This window comes from Opisthocomus hoazin, chromosome 2, assembly GCF_030867145.1.
Source record: "Opisthocomus hoazin isolate bOpiHoa1 chromosome 2, bOpiHoa1.hap1, whole genome shotgun sequence".
Taxonomy (NCBI): Eukaryota; Metazoa; Chordata; class Aves; order Opisthocomiformes; family Opisthocomidae; genus Opisthocomus; species Opisthocomus hoazin.
In genome coordinates, this window is record NC_134415.1 from 74249770 (window position 1) to 74270477 (window position 20708).

Sequence of the window (20708 nt, forward strand, 5' to 3'; positions counted from 1 at the left end):
GTTCTTCCTGCAGGATGTGTGAATAATCAAAAATTTACACAAGTTGAGAAAACAGTTGAGTAATCTCATGAAATAGTTCAAGAAATTCTACTGGGGATTATTAATCATACAAGCATCACATCTGGCTCTGAAAGTCCCTGACTCTCAAGCTGTGAACACTTCTGTTACTCATAGGAAGTATTTCTTGTTTGCTTGTCCTGTTCCTAAACTTCTGTTAGGGATAAGAAGCTGTAGTAGATGCATCTTTTAGACTCTCATCTAGCAGTCATTTTTTGCGTTGAGTATCTGCTGAGAACTGGAGTGGTGGTTGCCTGGCTTGTACTGAGAGAAATCTATTTTTGAGAGAGGAACAGCAACCAAAAAAAGGCCCTGAAGACAGAGGCTGGAATTATTTTGGAATCGCGCAAATGGAATTCCTACCTGTTGTAAGTAAAATTAGATTACTATTACCAAAATGCTTAGTTAATGAGCTATAAGCATGGGAAAGGATTTTTCCATCCTCTACATTGTGAAGACATCAGGAGGTCTCCTGTAGCTGTTTCCTTACTGGCAGGAATTACAGCACCCATGTTCCCCCTCACTGCATAAGCTGGATGCAGATGTGACAGAACATCAACAGATTTATTATCCTGTTCTAGATTGTGTTGATAATGTGCCCCCAAACACCTGATTTGCTTCCCCTTGTATTCCCTTCTCCCATTTTCCCCTTTACACGTTCTTTCCATTTACCATCTTCATCGCTTCCCAATTAAGCATCTCAGCCCTGTTTCCCTTTCCCCAGTGGCCTCAATTCAGTTGACTGGTAAATTCTGTTAAGCTAGCGCTCCCCTTCTGTTATCTCTAGTGCCTGCCTGCCCTTTCTCATGTTGCTATCTTAGTGGTGCCACAGAACAGGATGAGCCATTTGCATATATGCTACTCCTGCTCTGTTATCTGTAGCATCTCGCATTTGTCGGTGTTGTTACCTCCTTAGAGGCACCACAAGCCTGGGCGTGCCACTCGCACGCTACCCTGACGTGCAGAAAGTCTTGTAGTCTGTAATTCTTTGTGTCTGTGCCCTAGAAAAGATTGCAGAATAATGCAGTTTACATATACATCAACATTTACATAACTATACATGTGACTGGGGGTTTACTAAAGTCTTTGTATCAAGATAACCACCGCTGTTTGCATTGGAGATTAGGGTAGCTGAAAAAGGGATCAAGCCCAGAGCTGAACAGAGAACATTTCTTGTGGAAAATTTTGAGATATAGGGAAGAAAAGTGAGACGAAAATAAAATTTGTTTACTTCCCAAAAGTGTTTCACCCAAAAATAGAATCTTCAGAATTTACAAAATTTGCTCATGAGCAGCCAGTAATCCATAAATGAAAATTGACAGGACCTGTCAAGCAGGCTGCTGGGGAAGCTCAGTCCCTGCCTGATTTGCTCCTCACCCATCAGCCTGCCTGGAAGGGACTTGTCAAATTCAGCTTTTGATCCACAGAAAGTGAAGTTGATGTGATTTTGTTTTTTTGGTTGGTTGGTTTTGGTGGGACAAGGGGGAGCTGGTTTTGAAACATGGACAGCTGGGTTTTCAGCAGGGAACTTCTCCACCAGCTCCACTCTACCAGACACTTTGTAGCTCAGTGGCTTGATACAGGTGTTATTTTTTGGAAGCTATTATGACGATTTCAATGTTTTGTTTTCACTTTTGCCATGTAATTGGGCTTATCTTTGAAGTATTTCTTGGCAACAGCGGCAGCAAACTTCCGAGATTATTTTGGATAGTTTCGGCTGAACTGTGCAAAACAGTTTGAGGGAGAGCAAAGACTTTGTCTCTTCTGTATTGAAGTTTTTGATTGATTTCCTTTGGGGAGCTTGAAATAAAACGTGGAACCAGCAGAGCTGATGCAGGAAACTTGAATGGTTTTACATGCCTGCCTGAAAAAAGCAAGAAAATTAAATGAGAGTGTGTGCTGGAAAACAAGTCCCAGCCATGGTCTTTCCTTTCTCCAAGCTTGCAGCTGTGTTAACTCTACAGCTGACTTCCCCATTCCTGCTTAGGAAGGGACAGACATTTCAGATAGTTGTTTGACTGCGTCATATTATGGAGGAGCAGCCCAGCTTCTGTATTCTTTAGAGATACCTTATGTATTTGTATGAGACACCGTATATGCTGAGAAACTGTTAAGTTTAGATGCCAGTGAAAAGCTAAAATTTTTGCTCTTTGTGGGAATAAGTCTCTGCTGGGTGAGTGGGGTGGAAGGTGTCTCCTCCTAATAACACTAAACTGCATGAAAGGCATCACGCCATTAGCTGTGCGACAGATAGCGCAAACTGGTGTTATGCTCCATTTGTGCTGTGAAAGCTATAAGGCATTTGAAGCACTTTTTGTGAACAGCTTAGGAAGTGCTGTATGAAATTCGGGCCACTAGAACCATCCGCTCCCTCAAATCCCTCAGTATCCCATGAAGTTGTCACTGTCTGTATCTTCTGGCAATGATTCCTGAGGGTTTGTCTTTTCAGTAACAAACCTAACGTTTCTGTGTTTCATTTTATCCTTTTCTCTTGTACAAAGATGTTCAGGAGGAGCCCTTACTTTCTGTATGCCTTTACTTTTATCTTGTTCTCTTTTTGTCTATTTACAAATAAATAGAGCTAATTTTTCAGCCTTTCCATTAAGGAAAATATCTCACCTCTTGATTGAATTTTTTCTATTTCTTCTGTATCCTCTACTGCCAGAAGGTGATTGGAAGAGACCACTAGTATTCATCTCGGCTGTTTTAATTGCGTATCAGTTTATGGTTTTCCATTCATTTCTTTGTACAACTGAGCATCTGATTTCTTCTGCCTGTCATGAATGCATGAGCACAGATGTTCTCCATAAGCCTGTGACAGCTATTCTGAAATCCACGTAGAACTGATGAAATATTAATAGTACTATAATTTGCTATCTCATGTATCTTCTTGTGAAGAACACTTGGATATATAAGAAAAATATTGTGTGAAGCATTGATATGCTATGAATAGCACTGGAAGAGATGCTACCTAAAGGTTAATTTACTTCTAGTACATAAAAGCAGATTTGTAAAGATTTTTAAGGTTGTTTTTAAATTGTATTCTTCCTCAAAAGGATTCACTGCATATATATATATACACACACATATATGTGTATATATATATATATGCACCTTTCGGTATAAGGGTGTCATTTCCAAGCTGTCATCCTTAACTCCAGTTTGAATGAAGGAAATTATAGATACCAGTAGGTACATTTCATCTGTTGGGCATGAGGGCAAGTGTCCTATTACTTTTTTGCAGATGTGTTTGTGTGAACTGGAAAGCTAACTTACAGATCTGGTCACTGGGCTGTAACGTATATACTGTGGCAGTGGAAGCAATCAAAAAGTGTAAGGTCTGAGTGTCATGTGTTTTGGGAACTACACCAGAACTGGTTGCATCAGGATTCACAGGCCAGGTAATCACATAAATGAGGAAAACAAATGCCACACAAAGAATGGTAATGTTTGGGTTTACAATATCAATTTTGAGTGCTGTGATAAAACTGCTAAAGGAAAATAACTGATACGCATTTTTTGTTGTGGTGGTTCTTTCACTGTTCATACAAAGAGATGTAATAACTAATTTACAATAACAAATTTTCACTTCAGAAAATTTGCTACAATGTAGCCCATGTTTCCTGGAGATAGTTTGAGGGCTGCAGAAATAACTCTTTCTTAAAATATTTGTCTTCTGAAATCGAATGCTGCCCTGGGTAAGCTGTTTGATCAGTCCTGACCAAGATAAGTAGATGTAAATGTGAAATGGGCAGAAATCATAAATTTGTAAAGGACACCAGATCTTCTTCATGTTTCGCATGGGTATGATTATCTTAATTGTTCTTCTTGAATCTTTCTATACTGAGGCAGTAGGTAGATAGCTGTTAAGTTCCTGTGAGAAAGGAGCTGGCAGTGTTTTGTATAGCTGAGTAGTTTATTCAATATAGAAAATACCTTGAAACATTTCTGAAGGCTGAGAGAAACCTTTAACAATTTATAATTCTCATCTGGAATTTTTTAAACAGCTGCAGTCTTGGGCTTGAATTTGAGTTGTGTCCTTGTTGTTGATGGGGAGGAGCAAGTCAATTTACTTGCTCTGTAAAGTTCAGCTAAGTATGTGCAATACATACGGAACATAATGGGATCGCAGCGTAGCTCTGTCTGGAGGTGGGAGGAGGTCCCTGGCCTGGCCGTACCACAGCAGACTCGGTGCTGAGATCGAGCTCGGCTGCTCTGGGTTGCGACCCCTCAGGGCTGGAACCCCCCAGAGCCAGCCAGCACAGCCTCCCTGGGCAGCCTGCGCCTCTGACCCCCCCGGCCCAGGGACAGCCTTTTCCTTCTGCAGCACCCGAACCTGTTTCGCTTGGTCCAGCCAATGCCCCTTGTCTCTCTGGCTCCCTCTTCTCGACCACCTCCCTGTGGGTACCGGGGGCTGCTGCCAGCCCCCCTTGAGCCCTCGCTCTCCAGGCTGAGTCAGCCCCATCTCTCAGCCTCTCCTCACAGGGAAACTGCTCCAGCTGTGACCAGCTTGGGCCGCCTCCCACTGGATTCATACCAGTTTATTGATATCTTTCCTGTACTGGGAGGCCCAGAACTGGACGCAGTATCTAGATGTGGTCTCCTGAGTGCTGAGAACAGGGAAATAATCCCATCCCTTGATGGGTGGGCTGTGGTTCTGCTGGCCAGGCGCTGCTGGCTCGTGCGCAGCTCCCTGAGCACCAGCGCCCCAGCGCCTTCCCCATAGAGCTACTCCCCAGCCTGAACCATCGTCAGGAGTCAGGGGTTATGGACTTCGCATTTGCCCCTACTGAATTTCATGACGTTCCCGCTGGCCTGTTCCTCCAGCCTATCTTGGCCTCCATGTATGGCAGCTCTGACTCCCAGATGAGATTTTGCTTCCCCACCCCAGTTTGATGTTATTTGCAAATTTGATAAGGGTGCACAGCATCACATCCTCCAAGTCACTGACAAAGATGTTAAAAGGAGGAAAAAAAAAAGTCATAAATTAGTATCATCTGCTTTTGACCTCTGTGTAACTGGTTTTCAGCTGTTGGGAAACAGTCCAATCCTTTTGCTCTAATTTTGGGCTATTAGACTGAAGATACTATTCTAAGGGTGGTGGTAATGATGCAAACTTAGCCCTTGATCCATGCAGTAACTGTATATCACATTAATCTATGTAAATACTTTTCGGTGAACAGGCTCTCTGGCTTCTGAAAGTGCAGTTTCACTGTGGCCACAATAATGAGCTTTAACAGTGGAGTACTTCGGCTGCTTTAACTGGATGGTGGAGAGAGGAGAGGGCAGTGAAAAAAAATATCTCATTTGTGGCAGGGGAAGAGGAGAAAAATACTTACAGCTGACAATTAGTGGCACATGGATAAGGGTTTGATTTGGTATGGTCTGGCCTCTTGTCAAAAGCTGACGGCCTGAGGATGAGGAGAGTATGTATTGCCAGTACGCAGTATTTTGGAAAGCTGAAAGTGCCTTGAACTTTGTGAATTCAGTGACAGCATCAAGCTTAGTGAATTTCTCATTAACTGATATCTAATAGTTTTTATAACTGGCTTGTTTTTTTACTTGCTGTTATTAGCTTCTTAACTAGGTTGATGATAGTCCGAAATCTACTAATAATGCATGGGTCACTGTTTAACTTTTTTCCTTAAGGAAAAATCTACTATGAAAAAAAAGTTTAAAAATGCTTGCTTCCATAGAATTAAATAAAAGGAAACGCAATTAAAGAAATTTTGCGCTTAGAAAATACATGTGAAGTTTTGCCCTTCAGTGCCAGTCTGGCATTCCTATCACAGCTAGAACCTCTTACCAGCGAGGATACTTTCTTGTCCCTCACAATTTCTGACATGTGTTCTGGTAGGGAAGCGGGATTGTAGGATGAATGTAGACTCCGTCTGCAAATGAGAGAAACTTCTAGTGGGTTGTTGCTGTTTTTATGGTTGTTGTTCCTGTTCGGTTTTTCTTTTGAAAGAGATCCTGGAGAGGCCTGGATATACCAACACTTTTCATGTAACGGGGTAGACAAAAGTTTGTTACTTACTGACTTTAGCAGTGGAGTAAAACTTAGAAGCATGAGAAGGGAGACAGAGTTCAAAACGTGGGAAAGAAAAATAAACAGGTTCTTGAAATCAACCTTACTTCCTTATTGTGGATTTTAATCGGGCTCTGAAACAGCAGCTTGCATCACCTTGATGTTAATCGCTTCACCTGGATGTGTTGTACTGCATAGCACTGTGCTTATTTTTTATTTGCAGTACATCTGCTCAGATTGGGAATGTCAGTAGCACCACAGCGATGTAGTGCCAGGTACCCAACGAACAAGTAGGAGATACGGTCCATGCCATGAATAATTTATAATCTAATTAGAAGCAAACCTTATCAAATAACTGTTTAAAGAACAGTAGGAAAAAATAGAGAACAAAAGCATGATTGTATCATGCAGTTGTGGGAGCCTAGCTGTTCACACCGTTCAGCTTGGTAGTTCTTGGAAACTGTAGGAAATCATAAGTAGACCAGGAAAAAAGAAAACTACACTGAGTGGGAGAAGTCTATGTATACCATTATTTTTCATAAGAGTAGTATTTCCACAAATTGCTTTCTTTTTTCTTTCCCTTTTATGACATTAGTCAAATTATGCATGAACTTCAGAGGCTCCTACTAATTCTGCGTAAGATCAAAGAAATAAATTAGGTTTTTGTACAACTCTGCAATGCTTTTCTGCTTTAAGTGAAAATACTTCAGCTTGCTTTCTGCTTACTGTGAGTAATGAACAATGACTTGAGTTTTTGCACATTACCTTATGATGTGGTATGTTTCTCTTTTAGTGGATGTTTCACGCAAAACATCTGTGTGATTTGGTTCTTTACAAATTAGCCATCAGTGACTCTCCTTAGAAAAAAAACATTGGAGCATCACTGATTTGTTCCATCACAGAGGCTGAAAAAAGTAAATAATCTGCTGAAATCATAGATTGACTGAAGAAACATCACCTACCCCTTGTGCTAGTAATAAGGAAATAATTTCAGTTATCTGTTAAAAAATCCATCTGACTTTTTTGTTAAGCGTTTGAAGAGGACTTATCTTTGGAGAAATACAGCGGTCTTGAGTGACAAGCTGTGTAGGCTTCAATTTTTTTCTGAAATGCAGATCTTGGTAACAGTTGCTAAGTAGTAAGATAAGGGCTGTATGGCTTATTCTTTAGACTGCTCTTTTGTTTGTAACTGGATGACTTGGATGGTTCTTTTAAGATTTCCAACTGGTGTATGTGTACAGATGTAAATGGCAACTGAAACAAGCTGAAAATAGAGCATCTTCAAAATTAATGTCAACTCTGCTCAATTTCATAATGTTTATTTTCATTGCTTTTTCCACTGGTGTAGTTAGTGAGAACGTGTCATTGGTTCTCCCACTAGTAACTGAGAGTTGGAGGCCAAAGCAGTTCGAGAGCATCTTAATTGCTGCTTTCAAGGCAGATCTTTTGAGGAAAAATTCTTAAAATGCCTATGGAATGTAGTCAAATCCTAGCTTACCTAGGAGGAGAAACAAACATATATCTCATCCAAACATCCAAATTCCTCAGTTTTAAAAGGAAATAGTGATTTCTTTCACATCTGTTTTCTTTCTGTATGTTGGGTGAAAGACAACTGAAGTTGAGCAAATGAACATAAAACTGAGCTAAAACTGATCTATTTTGGATGGTTCAAGGTAGGATGAATGCTGTTGTAACAGATTTGAGTAACTGCATGGGTAAGATTTTTGAACCACACTGTTTTGCCCTGAAATTGATAATTTCATTTGGCTGAAATTAGCCAGATCTTTGGCTTCAGAAAGTGCAAGGACAGTGTTCTTTGTGGGTAGGGTCGCGTGTTGCTCTTGCCTTCCTCATATTTGTTCAGCCAAGGAAAGGGTCTCAGCTACGATGCTTCTGTGCCGCACCACATATTTTGGTTTTCTTATCTGTGGTGTTGGGATGGCCAGGTAAGAGGCAAACTTTAGATACCAGCTTGTACTGAATATATTTGAAGTATGGAGGTGAACTCTGCTCTTCTTTCAAGTTTCTCTGCCTTATCACTCCATGACTTCTACTAAAAGGAACTGTGCAATAGTTCATAGAATCATAGAATGGTTTGGGTTGGAAGGGACCTTATAGATCATCTAGTTCCAACCCCTCTGCCATGGGCAGGGACATCTTCCACTAGACCTGGTTGCTCAAAGCTCCATCCAACCTGGCCGTGAACACTGCCAGGGAGGGGGCATCCACACCTTCTCTGGGAAACCTGTTCCAGTGTCTCACCACTCTCATAGTAAAGAATTTCTTCCTTGTATCTAATCTAAATCTACCCTCTTTGAGTTTAAAGCCATTACCCCTTGTCCTATCACTACACACCCTTGTGAAAAGTCCCTCTCCATCCTTCCTGTAGGCCCCCTTCATGTAGTGGAACGCTGCTAGATGGTCTCTGTGGAGCCTTCTCTTCTCCAGGCTGAACTCCCAGCTCCCTCAGCCTGTCCTCGTAGGAGGGTTACTCCAGCCCTCTGATCATCTTCATGGCCTTCCTCTGGACCTGCTCCAACAGGTCCATGTCCTTCCTGTGCTGAGGGCTCCAGAGCTAGACACAGGACTCCAGGTGGGGTCTCATGAGAGCGGAGTAGAAAAGCGCTGTGGCCCAGCTTTCACTTAGAAACTAACTGTGAAGCATTCTGGTATCTCCAGTTTTTTGATAAATTTGTACTTCTAGAAGTGCTTTACAGTTCAGCAAAGAGATATGTCTGACAAATGATTAAAACATAGCTTGTTATCATTGAGTAGTTTCGTATGTTGTACAATATTTTTCAAACAAACTTTTTTTTATGCAGTCATATCAAAGCATCAGGGCTGCTGTTCTTATTAGTTATTTCTTACATAAAAAATGATAATTTTTCTAGTGTGCTTGTGCATTGGATAAAATATGCAGTAATAGAATAAGCGTGGAAAGTACCTGCAGATTTCCTGTTAATGAGAAATCTTGTTACAGAAGTAATAGGATAATTTATTCCTTTTAAAATGTGTAACAGAATGAAGCACTATGCAACTTCTGTCCCTGGTTAACCAATGATGCCCAGAACAGCACATGATGAATATTAGTTGGATAGTTTAATACACTACTGAAAAGGCTTACAAGATACTGTGAGGAGCAGAAAATATAAGAATAGAAGCTTATCTGTAACTTAACATAGCATATGTGGGAATATTACTTAGCATTTGTGTCAGGCTTTCTGTTTGAGGGTTTTGAAGTGCTTTGCAATACAAATGGCAAATTAATCCTCAGGATAGTCCTTGATGATTTATTTTCCCTCTTAGTTCATATATGCCGATCTTAGATTTTTGGTTTTAATTTGTTTTTGCAGGCAAGAAGTTAATTATATGTAGGGTCCTGAAATGCTGAGGAATAGCAGGCGTTTGCTCACATATCCCGTTAATACAGATCATTAAATACAAAGCCATATAAAATATTTTGTGGTAAGACGTGTATGTTTAATATTAATGGAGAATCCTGTAAATTGGTGTGGCTACCTTAGCTCTATTGGCACCGTAAGAGTTGTAGGCATTTCCCCTGCTCGGTGTGCGGCAGCGCCCTGTGCTGTGGGCAGCACTCTCAGACGGACTCGTGAGTTGTTACGAGTCCTTCGTTCCTATCACAATGCAAAATGAAGCCGTGAGCTAAATGGCAAGTGCCTAAATGTTCCCGAAATCTCTAGCTGCTGCTTAGTGGAAAACAGCAACTGGGAATTCTTGTTGCTGGCCCATTAACTAATACAAAAGTCTGCACTGGGGTTTTACTTGGCGAAGTGGAAGTCCCATCAGGAAGCCCCCACAGGAGCTCCTCCAGCCTATGTGTGCTTTGGAGCGTGGTTATCATCCACCTGCTAAATTAGACACGGTGACACGTTGGCAGTGACTGTTAAACAAACATTGACAGTGTGTAGCTGGCTTTTAACTCAGGATGATGCCATTAGGAAATGAGGTTATAAACACCAGAAATTGTCAAGCTCCTGATTTCCAATAATCTTCCTGCTGACAGCTAAGAAGTGGTTATGTATATATGAAGGTTCATAGTGACAGGAGCTAGTTTACTTGTCTTGAAGGAGAAAAACAAATTTCTATTGCCGGCAGAGAAAGGGAGCATGTTGTCATGTGTGTCGTCTTCTGTCAGATTCGAGCAAAAAATATAAACAGTATCAAATGAGATGAACCTTCTTTGGATATTTGAGATTTTTTTTTTTTTTACAGCTTTGTTTCTGAAGTAAGAAGTACTAACTAAACGTGAAGAGCTTAGGATAAAATTCTGTCAACTAATTGGTAATTTTTCATTTGATATCAAACTCAAGACACAGTTCTACCTACAGAAAAGCTGCTCTGAATATAAACCAGTTTTGTCTAGTTTTCTAATGACTCTCTTGGTCTTCAATCGAGAAGTTAACTTTGAGCTTTTGTTTTATAAAAAGTTGCTAAAAATTTAATGTTGTCAGTGGTCTAGCATAACAGCAGACAGTGTAACTGAAAAAAAACAAAAGCAGACATGTATCGCTCTTAGTTATATTTGGGTGTCTGCTTAGATAAGGTTATGAACTAATTAGTGAAGAAGTAATTGCAGTAGAACACCCTACACCTTTACCTAGAATTTCCACTATAGAGCAAGTTTGAACAGGGTAAAAAGCTGCAAATACTGATGAAAACTTTAAAAACACAATTAAATTTTTTTAAGGCAATTCAAGGCAGTTATTAGTGATCGAAACAGTTCCAGATAGAAAAGACATTGGAATGTGTTATGATTACGTACAGAACTGCAAGAAAAAATTCAAGTAAAGGCTTTGGAGTACTACTAAAGCAATAATAGTGAATAATGACAAAAGTAACAAAGATCATGCTCTGAAACAAGGGAAATTGTAAAATGATTTCACAATGTAGTTGTGGTTCCTAATCCTAGGAAGAAAGTGTTCTGTATTGAGATCTAGGGAAAAATTAACCTATTACTTCATGTTTCCAAGATGCAAATTATTCAAGACAGGATCAATAAACTCACTTAATAATTTCTGTTTCTTTAGAAGTGCAATATTACATTAAGTATCATTATGAAGATGATGAAACACGAATGTAACCCTTTTGATAACTCAAATAAAAAAGACAGACTGTGTATTGCCAAAAATTATTCACCGTGATAATCAGTAGATTCTGCAAGAGCATTTTAAGCAGAGCATGATTTTATGAAAGCTGATAGTGATTCAGCTGAAGCAGACCATACAATTTTTCACCAAGAAATCCTGATTGATGACACTGCCTTCAAAGATACGGTTATGTTTACTAATAACAGACTTCTGGAATGATTGTGAAGTTTTTCAGATGTACTGCAATTCGGCTGGAACTTGGGGACTGTGAAAACCATTGAGAATGGTCTTTCAATAAGGGCTGCGCAAGAGGACTCCAGAGTCCCTTCCAACCTCAACCCTTCTGTGATTCTGATTGAGTCTCATTTCGGTTCAGTTGTTCATTAACAGTAATGGGAATGAAAAGTAAAAAACTAAGGCTTTCTAAAGCTTGAGTTTTTGCTAATGGTTAATGTAATATTGTCATCAGAGTGAAGAAACCAGCTGGGGGTTGCGTTGTGGTCACAACCTTTCTGCACTGGAGATATTATGAGACATTGTGGTGGGTTCACTTGGACCAGCAGCCAAGCACCCAAACAGCTGTTGGCCCAGCTGATGGGCTGCGGGGGAGAAATGAAGAACAGAAGTGAGAAAACTGTTGGGTCAAGATAAAGGCCGTTTATTAGGTGAAGGAAGGAGGGGGCAGGGACAAATGATGCAAAGGCAATCGCTCACCACCTCCCACAAGCAGACTGATGCCCAGTCTCTGAGCAACAGCTGCTTTGGAAAACCACTCCTTCTGCCTCAGTTTTTATTGCTAAACATGATGCTGGATGGTAGGGAGTATCCCTTTGACCAGCTGGAGTCAGCTGTCCCAGCTTTGTGCCCTCCCAACCTCTTCACCACCCCCCCTCCTACTTGTTGGGGAGAGCGGGAAAGGGGCAGGAGCTGGAAAAAGAGAAAGCCTTGATGTTGTACAAGTACTGTTCAGCAATAGCCAAAATATGGCTGTGTTATCAACGTTATTTCAGCCACAAATTCAAAACTCCATATGGGCGTCTGTGAAGGATGCTAACTCCATCCTGGCCAGACCCAGGACAGACATCAACCATGCAAGTTGTGCAGGATTTGTACAGGAGGAAAGATTAAGTGGAGCATGTATGGAGGTTTCTTACTAATTCTAGGGACTCCATTTCGCTTGCTGATACTGTGAAAGAATGAAGTTTTAGTTACAGCAACAGGAAGGAGAGAAGATTCAGGAAGACCAGACTGAGTGAACATGTTCTGGTAAACAGAAGTTTAAAAGGTGTGAACAACTTAAATGTGTAAAAAGTTCAGAGTAAACTGAGAAGGAGATTATTTAATCTAGCAAAGAGAGTTAGACAAGCAAACTCAGGTTTTGTTCAGAGTTTTGTTTTTGGTTTATTTCTCTTTTTCTTTAACTTATCTCTTCATTTCTTGGGCTTCCAGTACCTTAGTTTTCTGCCTTCCTCCCTTGTCTTGGCATGGTTTGGATGGCTCTGTTGAAGGTCAGGATGACACTATTTCAAGCAATGATTTTTTTTTTCCTTTTTCCCAATCTAGAAGGTGCTTGAATTCTTTTCCTGATGTCCTCTTTGACATCTCCCCAGCTTGTATTAACTGCTAAAAATAAATATATGAACTTGAGGTTCAGTGAACGTATCTTTGTAAAGCCAGAAGGACTGAGGAATACATCTGTGCAAATATAACTCTTGCCTATTGACATCCTGGAGGACTAAAAAGGAATTATTTGAAAGCATTCAGTTGAAATAATTTTATTAGTTACACTGTAGAGGAGTTTGGGAGTATCTGGAATCATCTGGACAAAAGCTGTTAGACTCTTCGTCATTAGGAATTTCTCTTTTTAAAAGGATCCATAATGTGCTGAAATACAGATGTTCTCAGTAATCGTGATGTTTAGACATTTCAAGTGCAGTGCTTGTACAAGTAGTCAGAGAGGTGATCAGAAGGGCCTTTGTGAATTAAAAAAATCTGGAGATACTGGTTTGGGTATGTCTCATGCAAACAAATGGTGAAGACTGCAAAGATAGATTTATTTCTCAAAAAAATCTGTTAAAATTCATGCCTGAGCTACCAGTGCTAGGAGTTTTGCCTAAGCAAAGGCTTAATTATCAGTGAGCTGGGTCTATTCAAATTGCTGCGCAGTATTTTAGAACTTTTTCATTCTTACATAGAAAGTAAAGCTATTAAACATAGGAAATTCATTTAGTAGGAAACTTAATAGAGTTTTGTAATTTCCACAGGGGGGGAAAGCATGTAGAGTATTTCTGATGTACTGAATTACACAAATTGAGACTTCTTGCTAGGTTACAAGCACAAACTCAATTGTCCAGCAGGCAGTGTTGGCTAAGGTGGGTGGGTTTTTAGGCCACCATGTCTGTGGGCCATTCGCACTGTAAATACAGTAACACTGAGTCCTAGTAACTTTTTGCTCAATAGCTATTCATGTTTGTGTCCAGCTGGACTCACTCCTGTCCTCTTCCAACACCAGAGAGCTCACTGACTGCTTTTGGAGTTGCATTTTGCTTTCAATGTTATGTCCATAAACCTCCAAATGTCTGAAACAAGGATGTTCTACAAGTGCCTTTTCTTAGGAGGAATCTTATTACTAAGCTGGGTGTTTTTGTCTAAATCTAGACTTTCTGGAAGAGATTTAAATTAAAACTTTGATTATTCAAAAGAGATTAATTAAATGTTTTGCTCAGTAGATTCTGGTGGGTTTTTTTCCCCACTGAAATATTTCTTAAGCTTTCAGGGATTTTTTTCAAATTACTTGTTTTGTCTGCTTGGGTTTTTTCATTCATGGATTACAATTTCCTGAGAAGCATTTAGACACAGGTACCTGAGTAGTTAGACTCAACAAAATGGGAGGAAAACAAAAAAACAACAACAAAAAGTTGTTCTTTAACACGTAATAATAATTATTATTAGATGGTGATGTCTAGTGTGTGGGTTATCTTCCTGTCTTACTATCTAGGGGTTGACTAGCACCAAGGTAATCGGAGTGGTTCTTCTTAATGGAAGTTAGGAACACATGCATGCATTTACAGTGCAATATGATCAAAATGTTAATCTTTTGGAAAAACTAAAGGCAAATGAGTACATATGGGCCCTCTTGTACTGTTGTGGGCTTTGTGACTGTTTTGGTTGAACTGAACTGGGTCTGGAGCTGTTCCTGCCTTTCTGGCTTGGTAACTCTTGATACTCGTGGCGATCTGACTTGTGGAACAAGACAGGGCAAAAATGATCCTCAAAATAAAAATTTCACTTGCAAAAGTTTCTGTTCCCTGAACGGACTTGGTGTGGGGATAGATGAACACTGCATCTCTTATGGGAGAGAAGGAGCGGGGATGTGCTAGGAGAGAAAGGGGGGGAAAAGGGAAAGACCACGGCAGTACTGGCTTCAGCAATTTTAATTTTGTTGAAATACCACATCTTTAGGCACTTTGATTCAGACCACTTAATTACAAATTTTTTTTTTTTTTTTTTTTTAAAAGAGCCCTTCTGTGTGGTGTTTCCAGATTAAGATTCTGATGTGATTTTATGAGAAAATAAGCTTTGACACAGCGTAGCAAATGTCAGGTTCTGTTCAGGGCAGGATTTAGCCTGCTGAAATCTTTGAGAATTTGTGCTATAATATTCTAAAGCTGAGCTTGCAGGTCTGTCACATGATGGCAGGGCAGAATAAACCTTTCATCTGTAATACACAAAAATTACTGGAAAACTTCAGCTGGTAAATTAGAAAATATTCTGTGGCCAAATGATTAGTTGCATATGATCTTGGTCCCTGTAGCCAGGGACTGGGAATGTCCCATAGACATGAAGTCTGCTACTTGGCTGCCTCTTACGGGTTCTGCGCTGGGACAAAAGACCCTGTCCTTGGAGAGCTGCTACACCGAAGTCGAGCAAAGGATGCCGCTCCTGGCATCCAGCGTGTGGGTGCCATCCATGGCCAAAGAGCGTTTCCACACAGCCTGTTGCTCGCTGCCTTGCAGCCGAGGTCTGGCACCAGGCTAACCCTCTGGCTGAAAATGGTCATGTATTAAATGCAGATACCAAATTTTACATTTGTGAAGATGGGCTTGTAAGGGCTCTAGAGTAAATTAGCATCCCTGAATTTTCCTGAAGGTTAGATGCACATTTATGCTTCTGTAAATAGCAAAGAAACATTTGTTGTCACAAGTGTAGCAGTACTCTAGAAAATCTGTTGTCATTTATTATAGTCTGGCTTAATGCAGATTTTTAGTTAACATAATATCTCTATGTGATTTGCGCAAAGGAAAGAGGAAGGAAAAAAGTGCAGGATTACTATTATCAGTAAGTCCCAAGGCTGTTGCTTTTGAATTTAGGACTATAACTGATATTTAACAGAATTATCCTTGACACACATGGTCTCAAGAAGAGGTCTGAAAGCAAGGGCAGAGCAGTGTTGTCAGCTGACAGCCTGAAGCAATATCTTTGAAAAGGTCTGAAACTGTCACTTTTTATCTAGAAGATGACCTTTGGCGTTCCCAGCGCTGCTCTCCCTTGTGGAAGAGAGGAGGAGGGACAGTGGAGGGAAAGTCTTTCCTTCTTTCCTTCTGTTACGTGAAGTCAGGCTGCTCGTGGTGGCCCTTGAAGAAATGCTCTTCCTGAGAGGGCGTTAAATAAAGGTGATGGTGGTTGGTGAAGGGAGGCATTGGACCCGCCGGAGTGACAGTGGCTCTTCCCCAGGCCTGCAAAGCTGTGTGCGTTGTCCTCGCTGCGTGCTCGGGGAGGGACAGGCGGGGTCCTGGCCACGCACCTGGACCACCCCGAAAAGGGCAGTTCAGGCTAGGTCTGGCTGATCGTTGTGGTAGAGAGTGTGAGATGTCCTTGAGTCAATCTGCTGTCCCAGCTTCTGACATGGATGTCCTCTGAGTGCAGAGCCGCTGTGCTGGGTTCCTCAAGGCAGTTTCCCAAAGCAGTGTTTGTCTGTGCTGTGCTGCACCTCTTTATGCAAAGCACGGTTTTGTAGCGATACGCTTAGTTGTAAAAGTTCTCGGCTATTTGTGCAAAATGACATGTGAAAGTAGCTACAGATGCATACAGTAGCATTTATAGTCATAGAAGGCTATATCATAATAACCTCAAAACCTTTCCGAAGTGTTATGCCTGCCCACTTTAGCTTTCTTCTGTTATTAGCCATACTGGGTTTGAACCAGCTAGTTTTATGCAAGAAAGTCTCTGCCAGAATCTGAAAACTACTGTGAGCTTAATTTTGACCTTAAAAATTCCTGCTCTAGGAGAAAAAACTTCTTTAAAAATGTTTACTTTCCTCAGGTTCAGAGGTGTATGCAGAAGGGAAATAATATCTTGCTTGAACTGATGTATAACACAGTAAATTAGCTTCGTAAAAATTAATTATTTTTGAGCGTGTCATGATCATAAGCATGCAGATAACAGTAGAGGTAGATGGGACAGACATGGAATTGTTATGGTAACCATCCCACTGCCACCCGGAAAACAGTGTCAGTGTTATTATGTATTGAGTATTTCATAGTTCTAGCGCATACAACATGAATTTCATTAAGCATTGAATTAAATATGTTTAATATTGAGAATATTCTCAAGTCAGTATTTGCTATGGCTTCTTGCTAAATCAACATTATAATCCTGCTTTTGTTTCCCTACAGATGATGAAACATGCCTGGGATAATTATAAGCGTTACGCATGGGGATTAAATGAACTGAAACCCATATCTAAGCAAGGACATTCAAGCAATTTATTTGGTGAGTAGAGTGTATTTTTGTGCTCAGTGACGTCAGCATAAAACAGTAAATCAGCTGAAAAGCTTATAGGTGATAAACGTGTTCTTTCTACCCTCTGTCATGCAGTGTGATGCTTCTTGCTTATATTACATATAAAAAGTAACAGTAAATGAAGGTGATGCTTTCTATGACTTTCATAGATTCTCTTCTCAATGAGAATCAATGAAGCATGTCATTGCCGGATGATAAAGATGTAGTTTTGTTGCATTAAATACTGCCCTGCCTTAAACTTTTCCTGTGAAGTGAAACTCACTGACACCACGTTCAATAAGCAGGAAACAAAAACTATAAGGAGGTGAAAAAAATAAATCCTGTACAAGGAACAAAAGATACTCTCTTCAGTCATGAAGGTAGCTGAGGCTGTCTACAGCTCTCAGGAATTTATTTCCATTCCTTAAAAAAAATTGTTAATCTATATCAGTCAGGCTCCCATGTCAGGCTTTCTTGTTAATAACTATAACCATTATTTGCACCTCTGAGTGTTGCACAGCACATGTTTAAATAATGACGAAGTTGTTATCAGCATTGAACAAATATGGGACTGAAAAGTTCTAGCAGGAGAGGCACACTGCAGAAATCCAGTGTAATGAGGCAAGATTTTTCAGTGTCCAAGTGGGACATAGGACTGGATAAATAGCAGCTGAAGAGCAACAGCTTTCTGAGGAAGCAAGTGAAACCAGTCCTATGAACTGTCATCATCTTTAGTTTTTCAGAAAAATGAACAATTAAACTGTTTGACAGCAATCTTTGTATTCAAATAGCCTCTGTTTTACAAACAAAAAGCTGTAAAATGAACTGATTTCTGGAGCTGAGACAAAATCAATACATTATTTTGATTTTAACAGGAACTTATTTTGTTGAATGTTTGCAAAAGATAGTTTGAAGTGGAAACAGTTCCTAAGAAGTTCTAAATAGAGCACTTATCAAATCCTCAACTATATTTGGAAGTTGCTAAGAGACAGCAGTTGTGATTACAAAAATAATTTTGAAAATACATCTACATTGATCTTGCTGCACTGCTTGTCTACCCAAGTTACATCAAAAATGTTACTAGGTAATTATTATATACTTAGTTGTTGGACTTCAAACATTGTTGGGTGCTTGAAACCAAAATAATGTGGATGAACTTCAGGGTTAACTTGGGCTTCTGTTTTCTTGAAAACTTAATATTTTTTATTATCTTCATTCAGAGGATTGATAGTTGTGCAATTTAATATATTTGAAGAACTGTTTAATGCAATCCTGTTGTCTTTGTTTTCTTGGAGGACAACAAAATGGCACACGATGTCTTGAAATTTAAAATGCTTATGCTGGTTTCATTTGGAATCAGAAATTGTATAAAAATTTACAAAGTTTCTGTTCTTAATTATATTTTGTGTATTGGCAGAAAAAAGCTGTAGACGTGTTGACTTGCAAAATTCTTAGGCAGGAGTTCTGTGGATGTTGCGTACGAATAAGTCACTGCAGGCACTATTCAGTGTGGAACAGGACAAGTGTTGAATTTGAAAATAAAACTGCATTTAAAGGAGTAAAAGCCAGAGTCAGTCTAAATGCAGATCACTTTCTCATCATGGTCATCTAGTATAAGATCTTATTGCTGAGGAGATTTCCTTAGGAACATCTTCACTTTTATTGATCTTGGTGGCAAATCAAAATAAGCATTAGGTCTCTTTTTGCTGAATTGCTTTACAGAATACTAAAGAGCAGCGTATCTGCAAGCAGTCGTGTTTCACAAGCTACCCTTTCCTAAATCCATAAGCTCCTTTTGCTTTTTTAGAAACAAATCCTTGTTTCTGTAGTAGTGTCCGCAGATCATTAGATCTGGTCTGTACCTTCATGTCTGAATTCAAAAAATGCCTTCTTTTTCATAAGGCAAGAAAAGGATGATCTGTTTTTTGCCTTATTTTTTGTTTTTATCAAATAGTTGAACCTCTTTTGTCTCGTGAAAGGACAACTTTCCTTATGTTCTTTGTTTCTGGTTCTTTTTTTTTTCTTACATGCAATGGTTGCATTTTTAAGAAATTGCAAATTGTTGGCTACTTTTAAGGTTATTCGGAATTAAATTATTTGAGAACAGGTTACCTCCAGCTCTGAGTCCCACAAATCTCCTCGCAACCTTCAGAAATCAAGTAAGAGCTTCAGTTCACTGTCATTGTAACTATTTCGAGTTTGCCATGATCGTCTTTTCTTCTTGCTTCTAAGTCTCAGTTTTTCAAAAATACAAGTTTCCGATTGTCCTAATAGCAGTAAGATGTAGCATATTTCATTAGCCAGCTATTTAATTTTGGACACTTCCCCTTCTACTAATTAATTGGTGCAGTTATGGTAATTTGCATATATTGGAAGTGTCTGCTATGGGATAGAGACTTTAAGTACCTCACTGTGAGGAAGAACAGATTCCAATGCTGTGGTTCGCTGGTGCTTAGTGTTCTGTATGTTACAGACAGTGTAGCTCTCCTGACACAGAAGGGGAGGGTTGTTTTCAAATGAAATTGTTTCTATGCTTAATTTTGAAACTATACATGCTTCAATCCTTGGTAACATGATAAGGCATTTTGTAGATAGATTATAATGACAAGTGTTGTCTTGAAGGCAAGACACAACCGTCATGATGTGTTTCTCTGAAACACAAAAATAAGGTGGGCTTCTAAGAACTGTAATTACGCATGGATGCGACTGTTGGGCAATACCATCATGAATGTAGCTGACGCTATTGTTAGGCTATGAGTAGAGGAATACGGCCGGTGGGATGACGACGGGAGAAAGGTTGATGACGATGGGAGAAAGGGTAGTGACAACTGGTGGTTCTGGCCTCAGGCGAAGGAAGAGCATCCTGCTTTAGTACCTCGTACAAATTAAGAATAGTAGAGCTCTTCTGTAGCTGAGGACTGCTTGACCAACTTTGAAATGACATTTTACTTGTCCTAAACCCAGGCCATGAAGCCAACTTTTGAAGGACCTGCCTTGATCTTGCTGGTATTCTGTGAGCAGTGTGTGGAGGGTGTATCTGATAAGTTGAGCGAGTCTTAAGACTGGTAGACTGTAGGCATATTCATGGTATGACCAGAAGTTGCTTCCTGTGCACACTAAAAATTATTAACTATTAGAGAAAGGCTGAAACACATGTAAACTGAAATATTTCTGTTTCAAGCCAGAGCCACATACTTGCCTCTGACCATTGCAAAGTCTTTTCAACACATCCATGGAATGTTTTGATTCCCTTTTTATTTGCCACTTTAGCTTTTGCCATGTTGTCTTGGCAAGTAACCAACATTATTGTGAGTTTTTTATAGTTTACTCCAACTACAAAGAATTTGTTTGCAGTAACAACTGTTTGAAAAGGCAGAAGGGAAAAGTCATCAGTTGTTGTCTCTGTAGCATTCTTATTAGTTTAATTTCATGAAGTGTACAACTGTTTCTAGGCTAATCAAGTAAACTGGAATTGCTAAATATCTGTTTGCAACCGTACCTGTGCATCAGCAGAACAAGGCATGTCTCGTGTGCTGGTATGACTTCTGCTCCAAGCACTGGTCACTCTCTGCCCATACCTGGTAGAGAGTGGGCCCTGAATAAGTGCTGTTAGTTTTTAATACTTTAACCTTTAAAGTTTCTGATTACTGTTAACAATGTTTGCTAAAATAGAGCTTTATCCATGTACCCTCCTAGTGTGGGGGAAAGTGGCAAAATCACAATTTTGCCAA

At 39.9% G+C, this 20708-nt stretch overlaps 1 protein-coding gene across 1 annotated transcript in view; it reads left to right on the plus strand.

The window, feature by feature from the left end:
• The window catches only part of MAN1A1 (mannosidase alpha class 1A member 1), a 156034-nt gene that overhangs the window by 23049 nt on the left and 112277 nt on the right, over nt 1-20708 (plus strand). The window contains exon 2 of the mRNA XM_075414151.1: nt 16872-16968. Coding sequence (XP_075270266.1) covers nt 16872-16968 — 97 coding nt within the window. The remainder of the gene's footprint in view (nt 1-16871; nt 16969-20708) is intronic.